The 20187-nt window shown below is 42.8% G+C and overlaps 1 protein-coding gene across 1 annotated transcript; it reads right to left on the bottom strand.

Moving 5' to 3' along the window:
* Positions 1–1215: 1215 nt before the first annotated feature.
* Positions 1216–19386, bottom strand: LOC136947167 (RAC-alpha serine/threonine-protein kinase). The gene is made up of 13 exons (XM_067241054.1): positions 19274–19386; positions 12496–12682; positions 7822–7950; positions 7282–7393; positions 6729–6855; positions 6112–6243; positions 5866–5931; positions 5385–5579; positions 4967–5095; positions 4461–4675; positions 4100–4187; positions 3689–3791; positions 1216–3298 (listed from the first exon to the last, which is right to left on the bottom strand). The coding sequence occupies exons 2-13, from the start codon at positions 12539–12541 to the stop codon at positions 3219–3221; spliced, it is 1422 nt and encodes a 473-aa protein (XP_067097155.1). The 5' UTR covers positions 12542–12682; positions 19274–19386; the 3' UTR covers positions 1216–3218.
* Positions 19387–20187: the final 801 nt, after the last annotated feature.

The raw sequence follows: 20187 nt of genomic DNA, 5'->3' as shown, positions 1-20187 counted from the left end.
ATTGAATAATGAGCAATATTATATTTGTGCATTACACGCCAAACAGAACCATGCTTCATATTTTGTCCAAAAACTCTTTTATTTTATCCAAATGAAAAATAATGCCACATAAGCAAACAACACACTAAATAAAATGTTGTTCTTTGTTCACAAAGGTTGGTGCACTCATCGATTTACTACCACAGGGGCCTGCAAGGGTAATAACTTAAATAGAGGTTGTTTTAACATTTTGCTCAACTTAAATGGCAAATCACCATTTTCCATTTAATGTCAATAAACAACAAAAGGGCAATAATTAAAATATGAAAGTAAAAATAATGTAAATAAAACTTACTAAAAAATAAACATACAAAATGGAATGGGACAAATATTAAATTAGTTTTACATTCATGAACATGTTTTATTAACTATTCCATATTCAAGGAAATCTCTTTTGAATTGTTTTCCCACAAAAAATAATAATTTAAAGGGGTATCACTTGATTCCATAGGGTAGTGCTCTGCAAACCCAATGTTTGGACTTTGTATTCTTCACTCAATGAATTCAAAGCAAATGTGGATTGTCCTCTCTTGGATTTGATTAAGACAATGAAGACACCACTAACATCTGAAACAATTTAGGGTCATGTGAAGAAAAAATAATTTGGTCTTTGCTCCTAATAAGGTACAAACTCCTTATCGAGTACACAGTATGAATGTATGAACTGTGGTCAAATCTTAATGGATCTCGTCCTAATTTTTTACAAAATTACAAATACGTCTCAGCTTGCATGCTCCCTTTGCACCAGTAGCTATCTGTGTCTGTTTTGTAACAGTAGCCTCACTGAGGCATTGCTAAATGTATTGGTGATAAAAATGCCCAATAGCTGAAAAGGATTTGGAAAACAAAAATGTACAGAGAAAACCACATATACTTTTGAGAACTACCAGTTCTGGTAAATACCAGTCTGCGTCTTCGCAGAGCAGAACATTCACACAATGAATCCCAAAAAGGTGTGTATACCTGCCTTTCGGGAAGTACAATTTTCGTCCCTGCTTGGTAAAATGAGTTAAGGTGAGGGTGAGACAAAAGGTGATGTTTTGTACGACACAAAAACTAAACGAGACTTTGGTCACAGTTCTAGCAAAAAAAAAAGAGAAAGACATTCATTTAAAATTGTTGTATTTTCACTCCCTATTCCAAGTCCCCCCCCCCCCCCCCCAATTTGTTTTGCCACCTAATTGTAATACCTTGGCAGCGGTTCCATTTTCCAATATGCACCAGTCTGCTTACAAACAGAAATATACTGGGCTCAATGTGGGACAAAAAGAGACATCATGGAGTGTAGTACCCCTACTTGCCCTTTTGAGAATGCTAGCCACATTTCTTATTGCACGTATTTGACACAGTCCAGATAGTCTCACTAAAGTATATGCCAACTCTGAACAAGTTACTTTTCCTCAGAATATTTTGCCACCTGGGTGAGGAAAAATTAGGTTTTAGTTAACTCTTGATTGTGTTCTTGAGCATGCATTGGCCCCTCTAAAGCCCAAGGTTAGGAACCATGTAAACTGTTCCTTTCTCACGGTCTACTAATAACATTTCTAATTTCCAACTCAACTAATTTTTTTAGGACAGCATGTGGATTGTGCTCTTTTTCCAAGATATGTGAAGCAACTGGTTTGTTACTATCATTTTAATACTAGAAAAATTAATTTGTGAGTGAGCATCAGATTAGTATGTTTAAGCCATGCAGGCATCAGCATTCAAGGTCATGCTGGTAGAAAAAGGCATCTTATGTCATTTTTTCCCTCTCGCTTTTCTAGCAAGCCTACTAGCAGTCTGCTAGATATTTAATGACCGTTGAAGTTCCATGTGTGTTTTGCTTTGATTGGGAAATCACAAAAAATTATAATAATTAGAACGACCAGCTCAAAAGGTTCTTTGAACGATAGTGCCTTTTACCATGATTTTTCATAAAGTACATTGATTCCCTAAAATTAAGAATAGTGGCCTGTCTAGCATAACAAATATGTTCATCCAGTCCTTTCACGGTAAATGGACGTATCAGAATACATGTCTTCCATACTGTGGTTTGATGCGATTATAACAAAATAGTTTTGCACCTCGAGACTGCCATATCTGCATAATTAACCATTTCCCAATTTTAAACAATTATGATGCCTCGTAAAGTTGGACTTGACAAGGACTGCATCATAATCATGACAGCAGCAGCAGTTTACGGACATAGGAATGCCTTATTCCCAGACATGTTTTCTAATACATCACAATGAAGTAACTATTATCCTCAAACACAGGCTGAATGGTGCGAGAAACAGAGATAAGAACAGAACAATATTGATGTAACAGCTAATACCATGGACTCTGTGGACTAGCTCTGTGATCTAGCTCTTCTGCATACTAGAAGGCAGGCACATTCCTCATCATTAAGAAGGCATGGAGAGCAAGTAGAGATATTTAGTGTTACCTCTCACAAACGCTGGAGTGTTTGGAAGCTGAATGGCAGTGATGAATCACACTAGACTAAGATGGAGTAGGGAAGGAGGATTACTACTTTAAAACCAACACATTGGTGTTTCCTTGGCTCGAAGCTAAAACCGACTTACAAAGTAACAAAGCTGTCCAACTAGCTTGATAGATAGTGTACCGTTTCGAGAAACTAGTTGTTTGACAGTGACTGTGCTTCTTGTTTGAGGCAAGCCTTTTGAAGTAAACTAATTGTCGTGTCCGTTTGTATATTCTTGTAGTCAACTGTTGCTGCACCTCAGACATCTTGACTCCTTTACCGTAGGTGTTTTGCTGTGCAGCTGACACCCCTACCCTTAAAGCAATATAAATAACTATATTTAAAAAGGCTGGAGAGTGGATATCGTTCTACAGTAGTCTTCTCTCCTTGTCTCCTCGCTATCAACTGGACTCACTAGAGGATATAGACCTATTGAAGACAAGGTGGATTCCTTCAGGGACTCAGTGCTAGAGAAGGTCAGGAGACAGCAATCGAAAACTACCCTCGAGATTTGTGAAGCAGTCCAATAATCCCAGCATGATAACAAACAATGATGACAGGAAACAAACATGATTGAGGTCTTTGATGGCCTATGTGGATGTGTCGCAGTTGGGGTAGGCGGGAGGAAGGGATCGCAGGAGGTTGGGTGGAGACTGAAGATTGTGGTCCATTAGACAAAAGATAAGGGGGGGAAAATGCATGGTTTAAGTCTTTAGGCTGTCCCACTGGCGGAGTAGGAGAACTGTGGAAAGTGGGGTCTTCTGTCGCTATCGAAAGACTCCATGTTGTCATCTAGGATAAGAAGAGACAGACAATGAGTAACAGTTGTTGAATGTCTCCTGTATTAATTCCAGAGTGCAGTTCTCGCCTCTATAACTAAAGCAATCAAACAAAGCATACAAGATGTTGGGATTTATTGATGCTTGTTGTTATGCACCAACCTACCAAAGCAAATTCTCCGCACGTGTAAACTAACTTGGCAATAAACCGTATTCTGATTCTGATTTATTGTAGTGTGAACATACAGCCACAAGGTGGAGTCCTTGGACTTGAAAACTGTGCAGTGGGAGCTGGCTGCACATCCATCAAAAGCAGATCACAGCAAGTCAAAAGTCGAAATAACAGTAGTATTACGTTAAATGTAACTATAGCAACATTTCATTTACAGTAAAAATACTGTACCTTGCCCAGGAGGCGTAATGGTGATGGTTTGGCCTGTGAACTCCACGTCAAAATAGCGTGTGTCCGTTTCCGAGGTGACCTGGGGCTTGAATGGTGGAACCAGCTAAGACGACAGGGAAGGATTCATTACAATGAGATCCTGTTCTACAAGCATATCATGAAATGTTGGTCATTAATAGCTTTTGTACATTCCATTTAATAAGCTGTTTATGTACAGTACTGTGCAAACATCTTCGCATACATCTCACGTAAATGTTGTTTTCAATGTTTCTTTTTTTAGTCTTGTGCATTAATTGCGTCAGTGGACAAAAGCAATATTTTATACGTTTTAGTTTTCAAATAATTCTTTCTGAGAGCAGACATTTTTTACAGTACTGTCTACCTGTAAGCATGTACAATATGACAACGTACCTTTTTCTCATATACGTCTTGCCATTCAATCCCCGCAAAGAACTTGTGTTGCATGATTTCCTTGGCGTCATCCGGCCCTCCACCTAACCTATAGATTACACAAGGAGCACAAAATGACACCATTTACCGATATTGACTAAAACATGAGAAGAGGAGCACAGTTGAGGTTTGAACCAAGCCGACCACTACAATCACGTTTGAAGGACAAATAGAAATAATGTACTGGAAAATTATATTTCGATATAATTTGATATTGGGCAGGAAAAGACCTAATGGGCCTCGTGGTAGCCACAGCGGGTCATGGCCAGTTTAGCACTGACACGCACAAACACGTACTGACACACCTCACACAAACACACACCTCTGCTTGGGGTCCTTCTTCAGCAGGCCAGACAGTAGAGACTTGCCCTCGGGCCCGAGGGTGCGCGGGAAGCGGATCTCCTCCATGAGGATCAGCTCAAACAGCTTCTCGTGGTCCTGGTTGTAGAAGGGCAGTCGGCCACACATCATCTCGTACATGACCACGCCCAGACCCCACCAGTCCACCGCCCGGCCATAGTCGTTGTCTTCCAATACCTGGGAGAGGAGCAGATGCGTGAATGTCCACTCTAAGGCTTTTCAAAGCTCATGTTCTTGTTACGGACCCAGATCATGTACAGTATTCATCATGATCGACAGTACATAGGAATATACCGCATCTAACCTAACCAAAATAATCAGGTTCACAACCTTTTTTTTCTCTCGGCTATGTTCTTTGTCTCAAGATTTCCTTTTTCTACTGAAAAACTGGTCAATGGAGCGCGAGTAAAGTACTGTCCTGTTAAATTGAACAACTGAATTCAAAAGCCTTTTTAAACGCCTCTTTACCTCAGGCGCCAGGTATTCTGGTGTTCCACAGAAGGTTTTCATCGTGGCCCCGTCTTTGATTCCCTCCTTACACAAACCAAAGTCTGTGATCTTGATGTGGCCGTCTTTGTCCAGCATTAGATTCTCCAGCTACGCAAAAACATGATCCCAATGAATAACAGCAAAAATAATATTCAATGTGATTATCTAAATTAGAACTGCTGGATAGTAAGAATTGAATAGATTTGGAATGGTATTAAATTAAGGCCAAGTGCTCCATAATTGGTGTCTGGGGTCATCTGGAAAGCCAGCTTTAACTGTAAGCCAGTAAATTAACTCTAAGAGTGACCCATATCACATGCATAATAAAATAAAATACATTCTACGACAAGTTGAATCCAGTATAATGATGGTTCTTTAAACACAACAGTGATCTGACCTTCAGGTCCCGGTAGACCACATTCTTCTCAGAGTGGAGGTAGTGCAGCGCAGACACGATCTCGGCCCCGTAGAACCGGGCCCTCTCCTCAGAGAATACGCGGTCTCGCGACAGGTGGAAGAACAGCTCTCCTCCGTTGGCGTACTCCATGACGAAACACAAGCGGTCAGGAGTCTGGAAGGAATACTTAAGACCCTTTTGTGGGGGGAGGAAAAACAGAGGAACCAGAACATGTATCAAATTGATTCTTAAACACTGTTGTAGAATGCAAAAAATGGAAGTCATACTTGTGAACATTTGAGGAAAAATACTTTGAAATACCAATAATAAGTATTGCTCTCTTGTGGCACATTTTACATGTACTGTAGCATTATCTTTGAAAACGCTGTTACAGAACCTTATATAATGGTTAAAATAAAAAACAAGATGCCTGTCTGCAGTGATTAAAGGGGGAATACATTAGTTGATTGGTTTGTCTTACTGTCAAGAATGGGTGTTTTGAGTTCTGCAGTACTCTGTTTTCAGTGAGTGTGTGTGCTACTTCATCCTGGGAGATACAAAAAAGAAACTGAATGAGCATTGTGGATTTACCAAAATAGAGGAACTTTACCCAAATAATTATTCAACAATTTTGTATAGGGATGAACATATGCATAATGTATTATTCTATACCTACTACACATAAAATTATACTATATACAATATGCACACCTACAAACATACTTACTTTTGCTACAATCACTTCTTTTTTAAGGATTTTCATAGCGTAATATTTGCCTGTAGCCTTCTCCTTCACTAAAATAACCTTCCCAAAAGTGCCTTTTCCCAGGAGTTTGAGATATTCAAAGTCGTGCATAGTCTGAGGAATAAGAGAAAAGAAAATGAAAGTGGGAATTTTCAAATAGGTGCTGTAACATTCAAATATCATTCATATTTCCAAAGAACAGAATAGTCTGAGGTAAAGGGCCACATTGAATTTCAATATAAACCCCTATCCTCCTGATGGTCCATGGTTTGGGGTGGGGTTCAGCTGTGATTAAGGGTTGTCAACAGGCATTGCCAGATCTAGAAACTAACTGTGCAGGCATCTTCATAATAAAGGAATTGAGCATTCAACCTCATAGAGAAGTAATGTCCGAGACATGGAATTGTGTCTAGAATTGAATACTCTACAAAAAAATTTCATCCTTTCTAAAATCCTAGCTGTTATACTTTTGTGAATTGCATTAAACAGATTAAAAAACGTTGAGCTGTAATTTCAAGTAGGCTCAAAATACGTATAGGATTGGGAGGGAATTCAATTACTATTCAGCCCTGGTCTAGAAAGGAGAGGGCATACAGTACCACTTTGAGTCTGGGTTTGGTGAGGTACATGTCCATGTCCATGGGGTCAGGCGAGGAGTCCATCCTCTCCTCCTCCTGCTTCTTCAGTCCATCTGCCACCGTTTGGATGGCCTTCGTCCACTCCTCCCTGGGAACAGAGGGATGATGGGATAGGGGATGATGGAACAGAGGGATGATTGGATAGGGGGACTTTTGCTGTTGGAATACATTACCTGTCATGTGAGATTGTGAAATAAGCGTTTGCAGTGGGCATAATGTCCGTCATAGTCCATGAGGGTTGCGCATCCACACAAAGCTTTGTATGAATGTGTGTATATACAGTATGTGTGTGCAAAAATCTTAGGCACTACTAAAAAATGAATTTAAAAAGTAAAGCAAAAAATGCTTAAAGAAATAATGAAATGAAAAGACGAAACAAAAATCCTCGACATTGCACTTGTATATCTCTTGGGTGCCGAAGACTTTTGCGCAGCACTGTGTATACAGTATACTGTATATACGCACGCGAATCCGGGTGCATGTGGTTGTTTACATACAAACAAAACTAACCCACCTTTCCTCAGGGGTCTCCACGTGGAAGGTGCGCTCGATCACAGTGGTCCACTGCAGGCAGCGGATGATGAACGTGTTGGACTTTGGCCTCTCCGTCTTCATCAGCTGGCACTCTGAGCGAGGTGACGAATGGCGGCGAGCAAATCCACACACCAGAGAGAGGGGAGAGGTTAGCCATACAGCAAGGGGGAAAAGTAGAAGACATAAAAGGTATCGTCATAATAATAATGGAACGATTTTAAGTAATAGAGTAATCGTCTTAATGTAATTAAGCACAGCTTGTCTGTAACCCCCAATAAATGAACTAAGTACTAAACATGAATCCTTGAGAGTAGGTTGGTTTAGACATAAGCCCTTTGTGACATTGCTCCTAAAAAGGGCAAATCAAAATCGACCATGGGATAAACGTTCTGCTCTAAAACTACATAGGAACCCGGGGCTACCTGACCCGTTGATTGGTCTCCATTTAGAATTGATGCCACCCCCACCCACACCCACCCAGGCGTTTAGGAGCCAGTCACGAGAAGGAGGCTTAACTCACGAGCTACTGAGAAGTTATTAAGTGGCGTCTCCAGCTGGTCCACATCCTGCGGCCGCTCCTTGTACCCGATGAATGTACCATCGCTCTTCAGCAGGAAATACCTCGGTCTCCAGGTCTTTATGTACTCTCCTGAGAGAGTGATGGGGACAAAGGGAGAGCGCAAGAGAGAGTTGTGTTGTTAGATCGCCCTCTACTTTCCTTTTGCTTGGCTTGTGTACCCTTGACCCGCCTCAGCAACCATTTTTGTTTACACACTTTGTCAACATAACAGACTGGACACAAACTTATGATATGCTTGAATACCAGAAAAACAGTTCTGAGTAGAAGGGGCTTCCCCATAAATGTCAGTTGAGCAGGTGACATTTTATCTCAAGGGACTTTCCAATAGTGATCAACATCAGTATTTTCCAATGACCACAGTTCTCTTCCAGCATGACTTTAACACCGTCATACCAGGCAAGCATTGTGAGGGTGATTCTAACACATTTTGTTTGCTGATTTTAAGAAAACAGTTATAAGCTATTTGCAGCCACAAGGGGTTGCTATTCCACTGGAATGTCCAACAAGTGTGTGTGTGTGTCTGAGACTCTCACAGTCAGGTTGACCGCAAGCTTCTGGGTCCTTTCTCCTGGTGGTTTCTGCGAAAACAGAACTTCCTCTCCATACAGCCATTTCCTTCTCATGTTGTCAAAACACTCACTTAATCCCACTGTAGCCTGCAGTGTATATTACGTAGTGTGTACCGCACCAGTAAAGAGTGGAAATTGTTGACCATACCTTTGTCTGATGTCCGCGGTGTGTGTGTGTTCCTTGTTTACTTTAGAGTATATCCGCCAAAGGTGTGTTCAAGGTGTTTTTTTGGTAAAAGTCTTGGTTTCAATAGAAACTACAATACGCCTGAGTCATGTGAAAAGTAGATACCAAGTAGCATTGACAAGGTAACAAGACAAGGACTATTCAACTTGTAAGAAACAGTTTACAGGAGGTGTATTTATGTGAGAATCTTCCAATGTTTTGACAAGATAACAACAAATGACTACAAAGTACATGTTGTACCTTTAAAAACACCTAGTAAACAGAGTCTCACACAGTTTTTAATAAATGTGGTCATCAGCACTTCTCGTAATCACCAACCAGATTCTAGAAAACAGGAAGTGACACACTAACAGCATGGGTAAACACCACAATCATTTAAAAAAACTCAGATCGAGTCGAGTGTTAAGCTATATCTGCTGCTGATGACTCATTTATAAACTGTTTCACCAAGCACGATGGGATGTTTGATTTGCACACCAGCATGACTGCCTGACTAAATGACAGACTGACAGAGACCGAGTCCTTACAGATTACCAACAACTGCAGGTGGATGCTCCTGGGGCACAGAGAGAGCTAATGAACAAGCGTTGCTACAACACAACTGTCCATCTCTTTCTTAATAAGTCTTGCATGGTGTTTGTCTACACCATATTCATCAAATGCTAATTCTAAAGACACTTCTAGAAGGCTAGCGTGCACTGTGTGCGTGTTTTTGTGTAAAAGTGTGTGACTGAGGGAGTGAGCATTCATGATGGGAATGGTATGATGGATCTAATGGGTCTCTTCACCTCAACATTTTTGATAAGGATGTACTGTAAACACCCCTGTCCTTAATTAAAGGAAACAAGAAAATAAATCAATTTCAGGCCATTGATCCCCCCCCCCCCTGCACCACACCCCATAAATAATAGATTCAACAGGCTTTACATGGCATGCAGTGACACAGCTTGGATTAGAGTTGCAATTGCCGCCTCCCCAGCGAGGAAGAGGATGTGGTTTCAAAAGGAACTGTGTGGTTTATTATAAGAATACACTTCCTCCTGTACAAACAAACAACACAGGTATACAGTAGATAGGGCTTTTGCACCAATAATTCATGCCATTGTAGTGTATTTGTTGCAATATACCTCAATCTCATAAAAGTCTTATGGTCGTTTGGTGTTTCATCAGAGTTCATCAAATGCTATTGGAGTGGAGGCATTGATTGGCAGGAGACTGATTATTTAGCCTTAGCATTTATCATATTTTGCTGACTGTCTTTACAAGAACAACTGCAACTAGTACTGTGTTCTTCTGGCATCGAGGTTATCCCATTGCCATTTCAGGAAGCTCAACCATCAGCACAAGGGAGGGTTTCTGGGGAAAGGATGGTTAGCCTTTTTTTATGGCAAAAACGAGTCAACCCCGTTGTTACAGTACATGACCAACCCCTACCCTGCCTTATTCCCCAATCTACCCCTCCCAACGAACCATAACCGCCACTCTCTGCAGACAGATCTCGGTGTCCCCATCTCCTTTACAACATTTGCCAAAGGAATGCTTTGATGGAAAGTGTGGTCGAGCACAGTTGGGAACCACACACGAAGGGAGTTGTGTTCTTCCAACAGGAACGCAGGTGTGGCTACGCCACCTAGCCGCAAGGCTAGCTAGCCTTACCGTTTGGGGCGCTAACCATTTGACAAGATCGTCTAGTGAGGCGTGGGTCCAGTTCACCCACCACAGTGGTGACTTTGAGATCGGAGAGACACGCTCCAAAACCACCTTGTTCTGCTTCGTCTTGTATGACTCATGGGATTGGAATGGAAGGACTCCCAGCCATTTTAAGATGTTGGCTAAAAAAAGGGAAAGGTGGACCCATTCCAAAGGAGTCCAGATGTTTTTCCTCAGAGCAGGCTTTTCCAACGGGTGACTAACATCTTGGCTAGGCTCCACGATATCTGAACGTGAAAAAAGTCTCAGAGAGGTCATCAAGAGCATCCATCCGTAGCTTTGATTAGCCCCTGGTGTATTAGGGGGGGAAAGTCTACAGTCAGAAGCTACAGTATGGAACCCATCCCACCATCGCACCTTCCAATGCCATTTTGAAATGTTCGAGCCATGCAGTCCCTAGTCAGTCAGTCCATATCCAGATCTAACAAGAACTGACGTATACAATCATTGACACAACTCGACCTGTTCAACATGTACAGTAATGAACTACTTTGTATAGGGTTCATTTGCACCTTTGAATGTTTAGATAAGGTGCCAAAAGCTACAGACCGACATGTTTGTTTTGAAGTTGACTAAGGCGAGACAAAGTCGAAGAAAAACAAAATCCTAGAGCCCTGACAGTAAAACCCCAAAGTCTTCACTTTTCCATGGGTGATGTCACCATAGCGGCATCGTACCGCACCCTACCTCCCCAAACACACACACACACACAGACAACACCCCCCCCCCCCTGCCCCGCCCCTCTGAAATCCCTTGTGGGCAAAACAGGCTCGCCGCCGTGCCGAGCGGCACAAATCCAGCGTCGGCCGCGTTCCTTTTCATCTCGGCCAAGAGCCATTCCGGGTGGTGTCTGCCTGCATAGCTGAACTGGGATGACCCCCAACTTCAAGCCACAGCGCTACACTGTCCGACTGTCTGACTGACCGAGGCTGTGGAGGGAGGGGAATCAGGGGGGCCCTCCCATAAAAACCCAGTGGCCTTGCCGGCTATTTGCTGCTCAGCTTCCTCAGTGTAGGGTGCTGCAACACACGTGCTTGTTGTGGACTTTCTTTTCCGCTTTTGCCACACCCTTCTCAGTCACTCCCTTTCGCTTTCTCTGCAAGGTCGGCGGTGCCTCTAAGGCCCATCAGAAGAATGGATACAGTACAGCCGTGGCATAAACAATACTGGCAATAACTGCCACTAGCAACATAGTAGAATGAACCGATAGTTGAACATGGTGATATTAAAAGGAGCTGGAAGTATTGTTTTGTGGAGCGTCAGTAAGTCTTTGAATAACCTGATTCTGAAATCAGTTCTGTCAGGGTTCACAGCTGTGTACAGGCGAGGACTGCATGCACTGGTGACAGTTAGGTCATCCAGCGGGGGGTGTCATTCTCTTTGTTTACAGAACACTGATGGGGTCAAAGGTGAAGCAGGTGCAAGTGAAAAACAAACACTCCAAGTCCAGACGGGACCGGAATAGACACGAGGCAACGCTGGGGTCATGAATGCACCCGTAGTTAAACCTACAGACACACTAATCCAAAACAAAACAAGCTGAAGTTGAAAAACAACCTTCTACAGTTCAATGATTCAATTATTTTCCACATAATGGGAAAATGTTTCATACATTAGTGGGTTTTTCATCATCTGCCCCTTTCAACTTGAGTCCCCTTTGTGTCTGCCGAACCTGGGAAAATTGGGCATTGCTCCGATTTTGATTCAACGCCATTGTATTCGATAATATGGTCAATCTAACAAGAGGTCATGAAAATCATAGTCACAGGACCTTTGTAAAGCCTGTGGTCTTAGAGAAACCATGAACATTCTGGAGGGCCATAAATATACTTCAGAACAGTAAACATTCTTTAGAGCCGTAAACACTGTCACACTTTCATTGAGGATCTGGTTATCTGTGAATGGAGCTTGAACAACAGGAAGCAATTCCAGAAAAGAACAGGCTACTAGGGCTATTGATCTACAGACACTGATGTGGATAAGATAGTGTTGTTGAAGAAGACGGATGTTTTGGTGAAATGATAAGAGCATTCCAATGCCAAATGCATGAGTAGCTACTTACGGAAGTACAAATTGAACTCAAGTTACATTTCAATTTGGAGCCAAGTCATTTGTATCACAAGGTGTCGGAATTAACTGGATTTTTACCTCGTTTGTGAAGCCATCCTTCTTTCACTATGACAACTTCGCCCATGGTGGCCCAGCAGAGGAATGGGGGTTGGGGGTGAAGGGATTCTGTTTGTTTGGGGGGGCGGCTTCACGTTGAAAGATGCGCCACTATGGACCCCTGCTCTCAAATGGTTGAAGATGATCTGTGGTGGCCAGCACTGATGACCTGTTGGGAAACAGACAAATGGTTGTTCAAATGAAATCAGGTTCCCTTAACTTCTTTTGGGGCTCTATGCGAACACCATCTCGACAGACCAACTCTGTACACAACGTGAATAAAGACGCATTTAGACATCCTACAATCATACAAATACATCATGTAAAAATGTGTTTTTGAATATGTAAACTTGCCTCTGACCTTTTGAACGATGACAACATCCAGCGATGCAAACATTTTGGGACATTCCTAAACTAAGCAGACCCTTTCACAGCTGTCAAATCAGTCCACCTTGTTATGACTACCCTTGCTAAAATACACCCTATCTATCAACAGTGGAAATATTGCTTCATAATAACCCTCTCTGGACATGGGGCGCAGTTGCATATTATAAAGTAGTATGTCATGGAACGGTAATGAATGTGCTACCAGGTGGATGTGAGCCTTTGGTAACTGACCTCAGGTGAATGGAATTTTAGACACGCTTAACATGAGATGCATTCAGGAGCTCACAACAGTGGTTCCAGGGAAAAACCAACCATGTTAATATCAGTAGAGATAAGCAACAGACAGGACAGGACTCGGATGTACAGTAACGGAGATACTTCATGTCTTATTGTGCGCCACTTGATACCAAACGCGCAGTGTGGAACACAGGTTGACATTGTTGCATTTGTGGGTATAATCGTATCCTGTGTTCACGGGAGTCCTGCGTTGGTCTAAAAGTCAAAATGGCGGCATTGTTTATTCAGATGATATCATTGTAGGGCCGTAGGCTGCACTGTTTGAAGAGGAGTGTGGGGTACTGTCGGTGAAATGAATGTTAGTGGTGGAAGGGGCTTAAGGACACTCCAAGCATGCCACAGAACATCCTTACTTGTCAACGAGACACCTCGCCTGGAGAAAATCTGCTCACCACTAGGCTACTGCTACTGCTCATCCGATATTTTATTCACACCAGGTGCAGCATCTGATGCTGCCACGGTTTGACCCAACTCGTCAGCCAATGTAAAGGTCAAGCCATTAGCCATACTGTGATTTTACCTGATCAATCCTTATCATCATCTTTCTGTTTCCTTTTCAGGTAGGGTACCTTGTCCTCTCTCTGGCTCCATAAGAGACATGACGATCACAAAAATAAAATGCTATCGATTCACATACTATTTAGGGGATTTAACTCGTACTGTTTTGGTGTGAAAATCGACTCAAATGCTGGACTTCCATTATTAAAATGTAAAAAAAAGAAAAGAAAAGGTGAACAGACATTCTGGATGTCTGGATGGTCTCTGGAGGCTGTCTTGATGTCTGCCTCATTCCACAAACAAACCGGGTTCACAAGGGTTGGACAACAACCCGAGAGAGACAGAGACAGAAAGACAGAGAGAGAGAGAAAGAGGGAGAGACAGAGAGAGGTGGGGAAAATGCTATGTTTTGTCTGCGCCGGCAGAACAGGAAGTCCATGATGCTCGTAGACCTTGTGGTGCCCTTTGTAGTTTTGCTGCCTTGCAGTACAAGGAGCCTCCAGTGTCAAACAGCCCTCATGCAGCACAGGAAGAACGCTGACAGGACTAAGCAGAGGGTTAAATGATGGGGAGGAAGGGGAGACGGGCAGGGCAAGTGTTGCCGTTATGCCGTTTAGACTTGGTGGCCCGTCAAAATTAGCTTAGTTCCATAAACCCTGTGGTAGACGGCATGCTTGGGATGGATATTGTGCACAGCGTCAAACACATGGCTTGGATAAAACCAGAAACTGCTGATGGCCATAGAGAAGAACATCAGCTTGTTACATTTTCAGGAGACGTACCTAGGGGTGAATCTCAAACCGAACGCCTTCTGTGAATTGTTGTCCTCTAGCTCAGACAGCTTCAAAGTAACGGTTGGTGCAGCAAGGGTCCTATTGGTTGAGATCACAAGCAACTAGAAAAGGTAAACCAAGTGCACTGTGAAACCTGTCGTCTGCTGCATCTCCCCCTCCCCTCTCTTCTACACACACACGCCCCCCACCACTTCTCTATGTCTGGCTTCTTGGAATGCACTGAGAGTACACAGTGTTCCTGTGAACGAGAGAAATCTTTAACAACAGCTCGACATGAGGGGCCCCTTTTTGCCCCTGTGGATCACACCCCAGAGCTGCAGATACCGCGCAGAGTCCAGGCGCACACACACAGGAGCGCACACACCCCCCCCACGTGTGAATTGAAACAAGCGTCCGACAGCACATGGATGCACAAAAACAAGCAAGACAAATATTATTCAATTGCTATAACGTAGCCCACCATCACAGAAACACTTTTGGGGGAAAACACGCCTATAGAGACAAATTAAACAAATATAGGGAACACGGACAGTATGCACAATTCAAGTCAAAAAACTCGTTCGGAGCATAATTATCACACAAACCAATCGAATATGCTCAGCGCCCCATCGGTGCTTGCTCATTGGACATGTTTAGACAAATGTAAACACACACACACGACTGTCCTGGGACCTCACACTGACATTCCCCACTGGTTCAGGGAGCCACCGGCACACTGCTGTAGCCCCGAGGCCCTCCTCCTCCCCACCCAGCCTCCTGCCCGCCCGCCCGCCCACCCTACCACTGCCGACAGGCTGCGGAGAAAAGAAAAAAAGAAAAAAAGAGAGACTGGGCCCACAGCCAAAACACTCGCTCCCTCTCTCTCACACACACACACACATCCATACACTCCCTCACTGCAGCACTCGAATGAACCCAACGCCCTCACAGCCGATCACGTGGCCAAGCGGGAGGGAGAAGGAGAGCCGGGAGGAAGAAAGCAGCCGAGAACGATGGAAGAGAGGAAGACCGACAGGGAGGGAGGGAGGTGTATGTGTGTGGTGGGTAGGTGGAAGCGGGGGGGGGGGGGGGGCTAGGGGGCGAACAGCACCGCCGCCGCCGTCCTCCCAACCACCTCACTCGACATTTCTGCCCCTTGCTCGCCATAGAGGGAGCGCCCCCCCCCCCCGCCCCCAAGCAACGGGGGAAGAGAGCGGATAAAAAGACGAAAGAGGGAAAGACGGAGAGGGGAGGGGGGGGGGGGGTTGGAGGGGGGGGGGGTTGGAGGGGGGACAGGCAGAGGATGGGGCTTTTCAGCATGCCACGCAGCTGCACTTCTTTCTCAGATCCACAGCTGGGGTTCAGGAGACGACGGTGGACGGAACTCTCTGTAGCATGACGCTACTGTAGCCCTGACATGTGGCTCTGCTGCAGCGTGCGGCGGGATTTTTTTGGGGGGGTCACGGTGAACAGGGTTCAATGGGTCCATCCCGCTGGTACAGAGCTTGTCCGCCCTTTCAGAGGCGAGAGGTGGTGACTGTGGAGCCCAGGAAGGATTTTCCAGAGAACCTGCTTTTTGTCAATAGTTTGAGTAAACAGAGCCAAATAATTTGTCCGTTTGGCAAAAAATTTACAGTGACTTTATTCTTTGTCACTAAATCAACACACCTAAATCAAATTATTACTACAGAACCAAACTGCCAGCCAAACTATGGATTTTAGGATTAATCAAAGCCACTTAGTATTTGAAGTGCAGCTCAGGTTCTTAGACAGTGATGGTTTGTATGAATCTGCACCATGCAGGAACTCCCCAAATGATCATTTGTTTTTGGATATGGCTTTCTTTGACAGGGCATGTCCTACTGTGAATCATTTAACAGATAGATGAAACGCAAGACAAAGATTCACCAAAGAAAGTGAACCTTTGAGGTGTGCAGAAGGGTAACAGGCGGCTGCTCGAAGCATTCATTCGGAGCAGCCGGCTTCACTTTCGCTAATATGTCGAACATGTTTGTCTATAGCTTGAAAAGCAAGCCTATCGATAACCTTTGAGGTAATCATTAATGTTCAGAATGGGCAGAGACAACAAGGAACAATGTGTGGGTGATCAGAATAGACGCCGGATTTCCATTTACAGGACACAAATATAAAACTAATTTCCAGATTCATCCATTGAATTCTAATGACTCTGGACAAGGGCTGCTCGCCTCTGAATTACAGCTTTTAGAGAGTTGTTTGTTTTTATGTTAGGTAACTAAGCAACAACCGTCCCCCTCTGTCTCAAATGGACAGCGTTGAGTAAGATGCCACATTTTTCTGACGAGCGTGAAGTTGGGCTAACAGGGTTTTTTATGCAATTAGTGAGCGGTGTCTCTTCAGGAGAACTAGCCTGTTTCCTGATCAAATACACATCAGGAAATTACAATAAATAAACCTTGGACCGATGGGGCTCCAACCTTAGTTAAACATAATGGCTAATGGGATTTGTGCTTAATAAGACAAGAATTTGACGATTTTAATAATAGGACAAACAATTGAAATTCATTCGATTGATTTCTCAGACATTCTCTGAAAATGTGGGTGTCTATACAATTGGGCTGCAATCCTCAAATGTTGACATCTTGCTGGACTGATATCCTTCATGTTGCCCTACTCCTTGACCTCTGAGTGCATTCCGGGTATAGGACATACCGGTGTTATCTTCTCCAAACACAGAAACACTGAAGAGCTTTGAGGGCTCTGAGTGGAAGCGACGGACCTGTTGTCGAACTGTCATGTGGCGAGCTGTGTGTGTGTGTGCACATGGGATTTCAGCCAATTGCCAGATCTGAGCCTCATCTGAGCGTCTTGCTGCTCTACCCAGTACAATACACTTGTCTGTACCACAGCACATTCCAGTGGCATTCCTTGGACTCAAGATAAGATCAGTGGCACATTTACATCCACAGGCAAACAAGGTCCATGTAACTTCACAGGCCCACTCCAACAGGAAACAAAACTGTTTCGTCAGCCAGACACTCGTCTACCTTCTAGACATTCATATTGTCACAGTCTATTATTATTAACAGGGTCAGAAGCTCAAACCAATTCGATTAAAACAGCTATTTTTGTGTACTGTGTGCCCTTTCTTTCACTGAGAAAATGGCAATGCATCACTGAAATGGCATCACACAAATCTGTCTTGAATCCTGTCTGACCTCCTTGCTGTGTCTGACTGACTGACTGACTGACTGACTGACTGACTGTCTGACTGTCTGTCTGACTGACTGACTGAGTGACTGTCTGACTGTCTGACTGTCTGACTGACTGACTGTCTGTCTGTCTGTCTGTCTGTCTGTCTGTCTGACTGACTGTCTGACTGACTGACTGACTGTCTGACTGTCTGACTGTCTGACTGTCTGACTGACTGACTGAGTGACTGACTGACTGAGTGTGTCCTTCTCAAGATAATCCACATTCAAGTACCAGATTTCAGGGATGTGATGAGTACAGTTGCATGACTAGGGGTAACACTGATTTTGTGAGAGGAGAATGTCAAATAGTTATGATGTACAGTATGAAAATCTCAGAGTACTCAACCAATGTTTCTAAAGTACTTATGTTTCTGACTTAGCATGAAACAAAGCATACATCTCTACTCTCTGAAAGAGTAAATCTGTGTTAGATGTGGTCAAAAAATGAAATAATACCTGTACCTGCATATAATTTCAGTACAATTTGTACTGACACATTGTCTGATGGTAGGCCTATGCAAATTCCTTAAATGTGCTTAGGTATTGAAGATAATGTACAGTTACATTTTCTTGCTTTTGTCAAGACGTGATGAATGACCAACATGAAATGTATGCTGCATGGTTATCCATCCAGTGACGGTTTAACAATGCAAAGTCACACATGTATATTACAGGACCATGAATGATATCAAGATCGATTGAAAATAAGCACCTAATCACTTTTAGTATCAATAACAGTAAGCTATTCTTATCCGGAGCTTCGCATTTACTTATTGCACGATCTATAATGTCAATCAGTGTTTCCCTCTATCCATACACTAAGCGACTGCCATCCTGAACAATAATAGAATGTTTCCCCATCTTTAAAAGTGAGTATCATTGTTACAGTACGAATACAGTAGCCTATCACACGTGTTACTGCAAAAGGCTGCTTCCTTGTTCTCTCGCAGTACGTTCACGAGACAATGAAGAAAACCAGTCAATGGAACATCCTCTGCAGTTGTTCTATTCATAATTGTAGTTTCAAAGCATCACGCCAACAAACAACCGCCTTATTGTAATCCTCAAAGTTTGAATACTATATATAGGCTTTAAGCTTGAAAAGAGGGGGGAAACTTATTTTGTCGTACTTGTCACCAATTGCACTGATACGGCGGCAGATCGATTCACTCGTCCGGGGTTGCAAAACATTGGGGTAAACATGAGCTTGAAGGTCCTTCATTTTTACAAAAAAAAAACGTTAGCTGCGTGATCTGCTAAAAATGTTTTACAAACATTCTTTGTGAGGTAAGCTGTAGGCTATATACTATGGAGAAGGGTGGCAAGTTCAATTACAATAAAGGCTATGCACGTAAAAAATGAAGCAAATAACCTGGTGAATTAAACCTCCAACTAGTTTTATTAAATGTTTATAAAAATTCTTAATGTTTCTATTTTTTGACAAGAGTTGTAGGCCTACCAGCACAGCAGATGGGGTGAAGATATCCGCATCCCAATAACTACAATGGGAACTACCCTTTTTTGAATGAGACACGTCAATAATGAATACAGAAATTAAACTCAATACTGTACCTTGAACAATTCAAACGTTATTCCGGAACATTGTTATAATTCTTTGAGAACTTATTCAGGAACTATGTCCATGCGTATTTCTGATTCATGTATCCTCGTGGACACGAAGTCTACGGTCGTTCTCTCATTATACCAACCAAGCCTTGTGTCTGATCGACATCCGAATCCCTCCTGGGTCCTAAAGCCGCCCTTTTACAGGTACCGTCACCTCATTTGCCTTTTCCCCTCGATCCAAAGTTCAATGTGTGCATTGCAATCATGACTAACAATGACAGGGAATAAAAGCATATCAGAATCAAAGCATGTATTGTCATCACTGCATTTTTTCATCACTGCAGACATATTACAGTGTTTATTATTAGGAGGGCCGTAATGGTGGTTGTAATGACAGTAGTGAGATGTTTGCCTGATTTGTTTAAACATTTGTTTTGAATTTTTTTAATAAATATATATCCATAACCTAAACACTATGCATCCATGACAAAGTGTTTCTAACAAATGAAGTGAGAGAAATTACCAAATGTTTTACTTGATTTCATTTATAACCCCTAGATTATTTGACACCGAATGAACCAGTTAGATGACCCTAAATCTTAAAAAATCATATGAAAACAGTCTAAAGTAAAAACTACTTTTGCACATAAAGTATCCTTGACAGCAGACACGATTAGACAGAGAATCAATTTGTCTGAATTTTACTGTCATCAGCATTAACAGTACAGCCTTTAGGGTTGTAGAGCTCTTAGGCAAAAAAACATGTTCTCTTTACATTTATTGGATGATATACAATGTGTTATGTGGTTTCACTATTTTAAGAGTATAACGTGTGTGTGTGCCTGTGCTCATGCTGTGTGTGTAAGTGTTAACGTGCCACGTTGAGAGCACCAGTAGTTTCGATAACAAGTCATTGCAAC

This window comes from Osmerus mordax, chromosome 8 (assembly GCF_038355195.1).
Source record: "Osmerus mordax isolate fOsmMor3 chromosome 8, fOsmMor3.pri, whole genome shotgun sequence".
Taxonomy (NCBI): Eukaryota; Metazoa; Chordata; class Actinopteri; order Osmeriformes; family Osmeridae; genus Osmerus; species Osmerus mordax.
The sequence above is the reverse complement of the archived record's forward strand: the minus strand, read 5'-3'. Positions and strand labels throughout refer to the sequence as shown.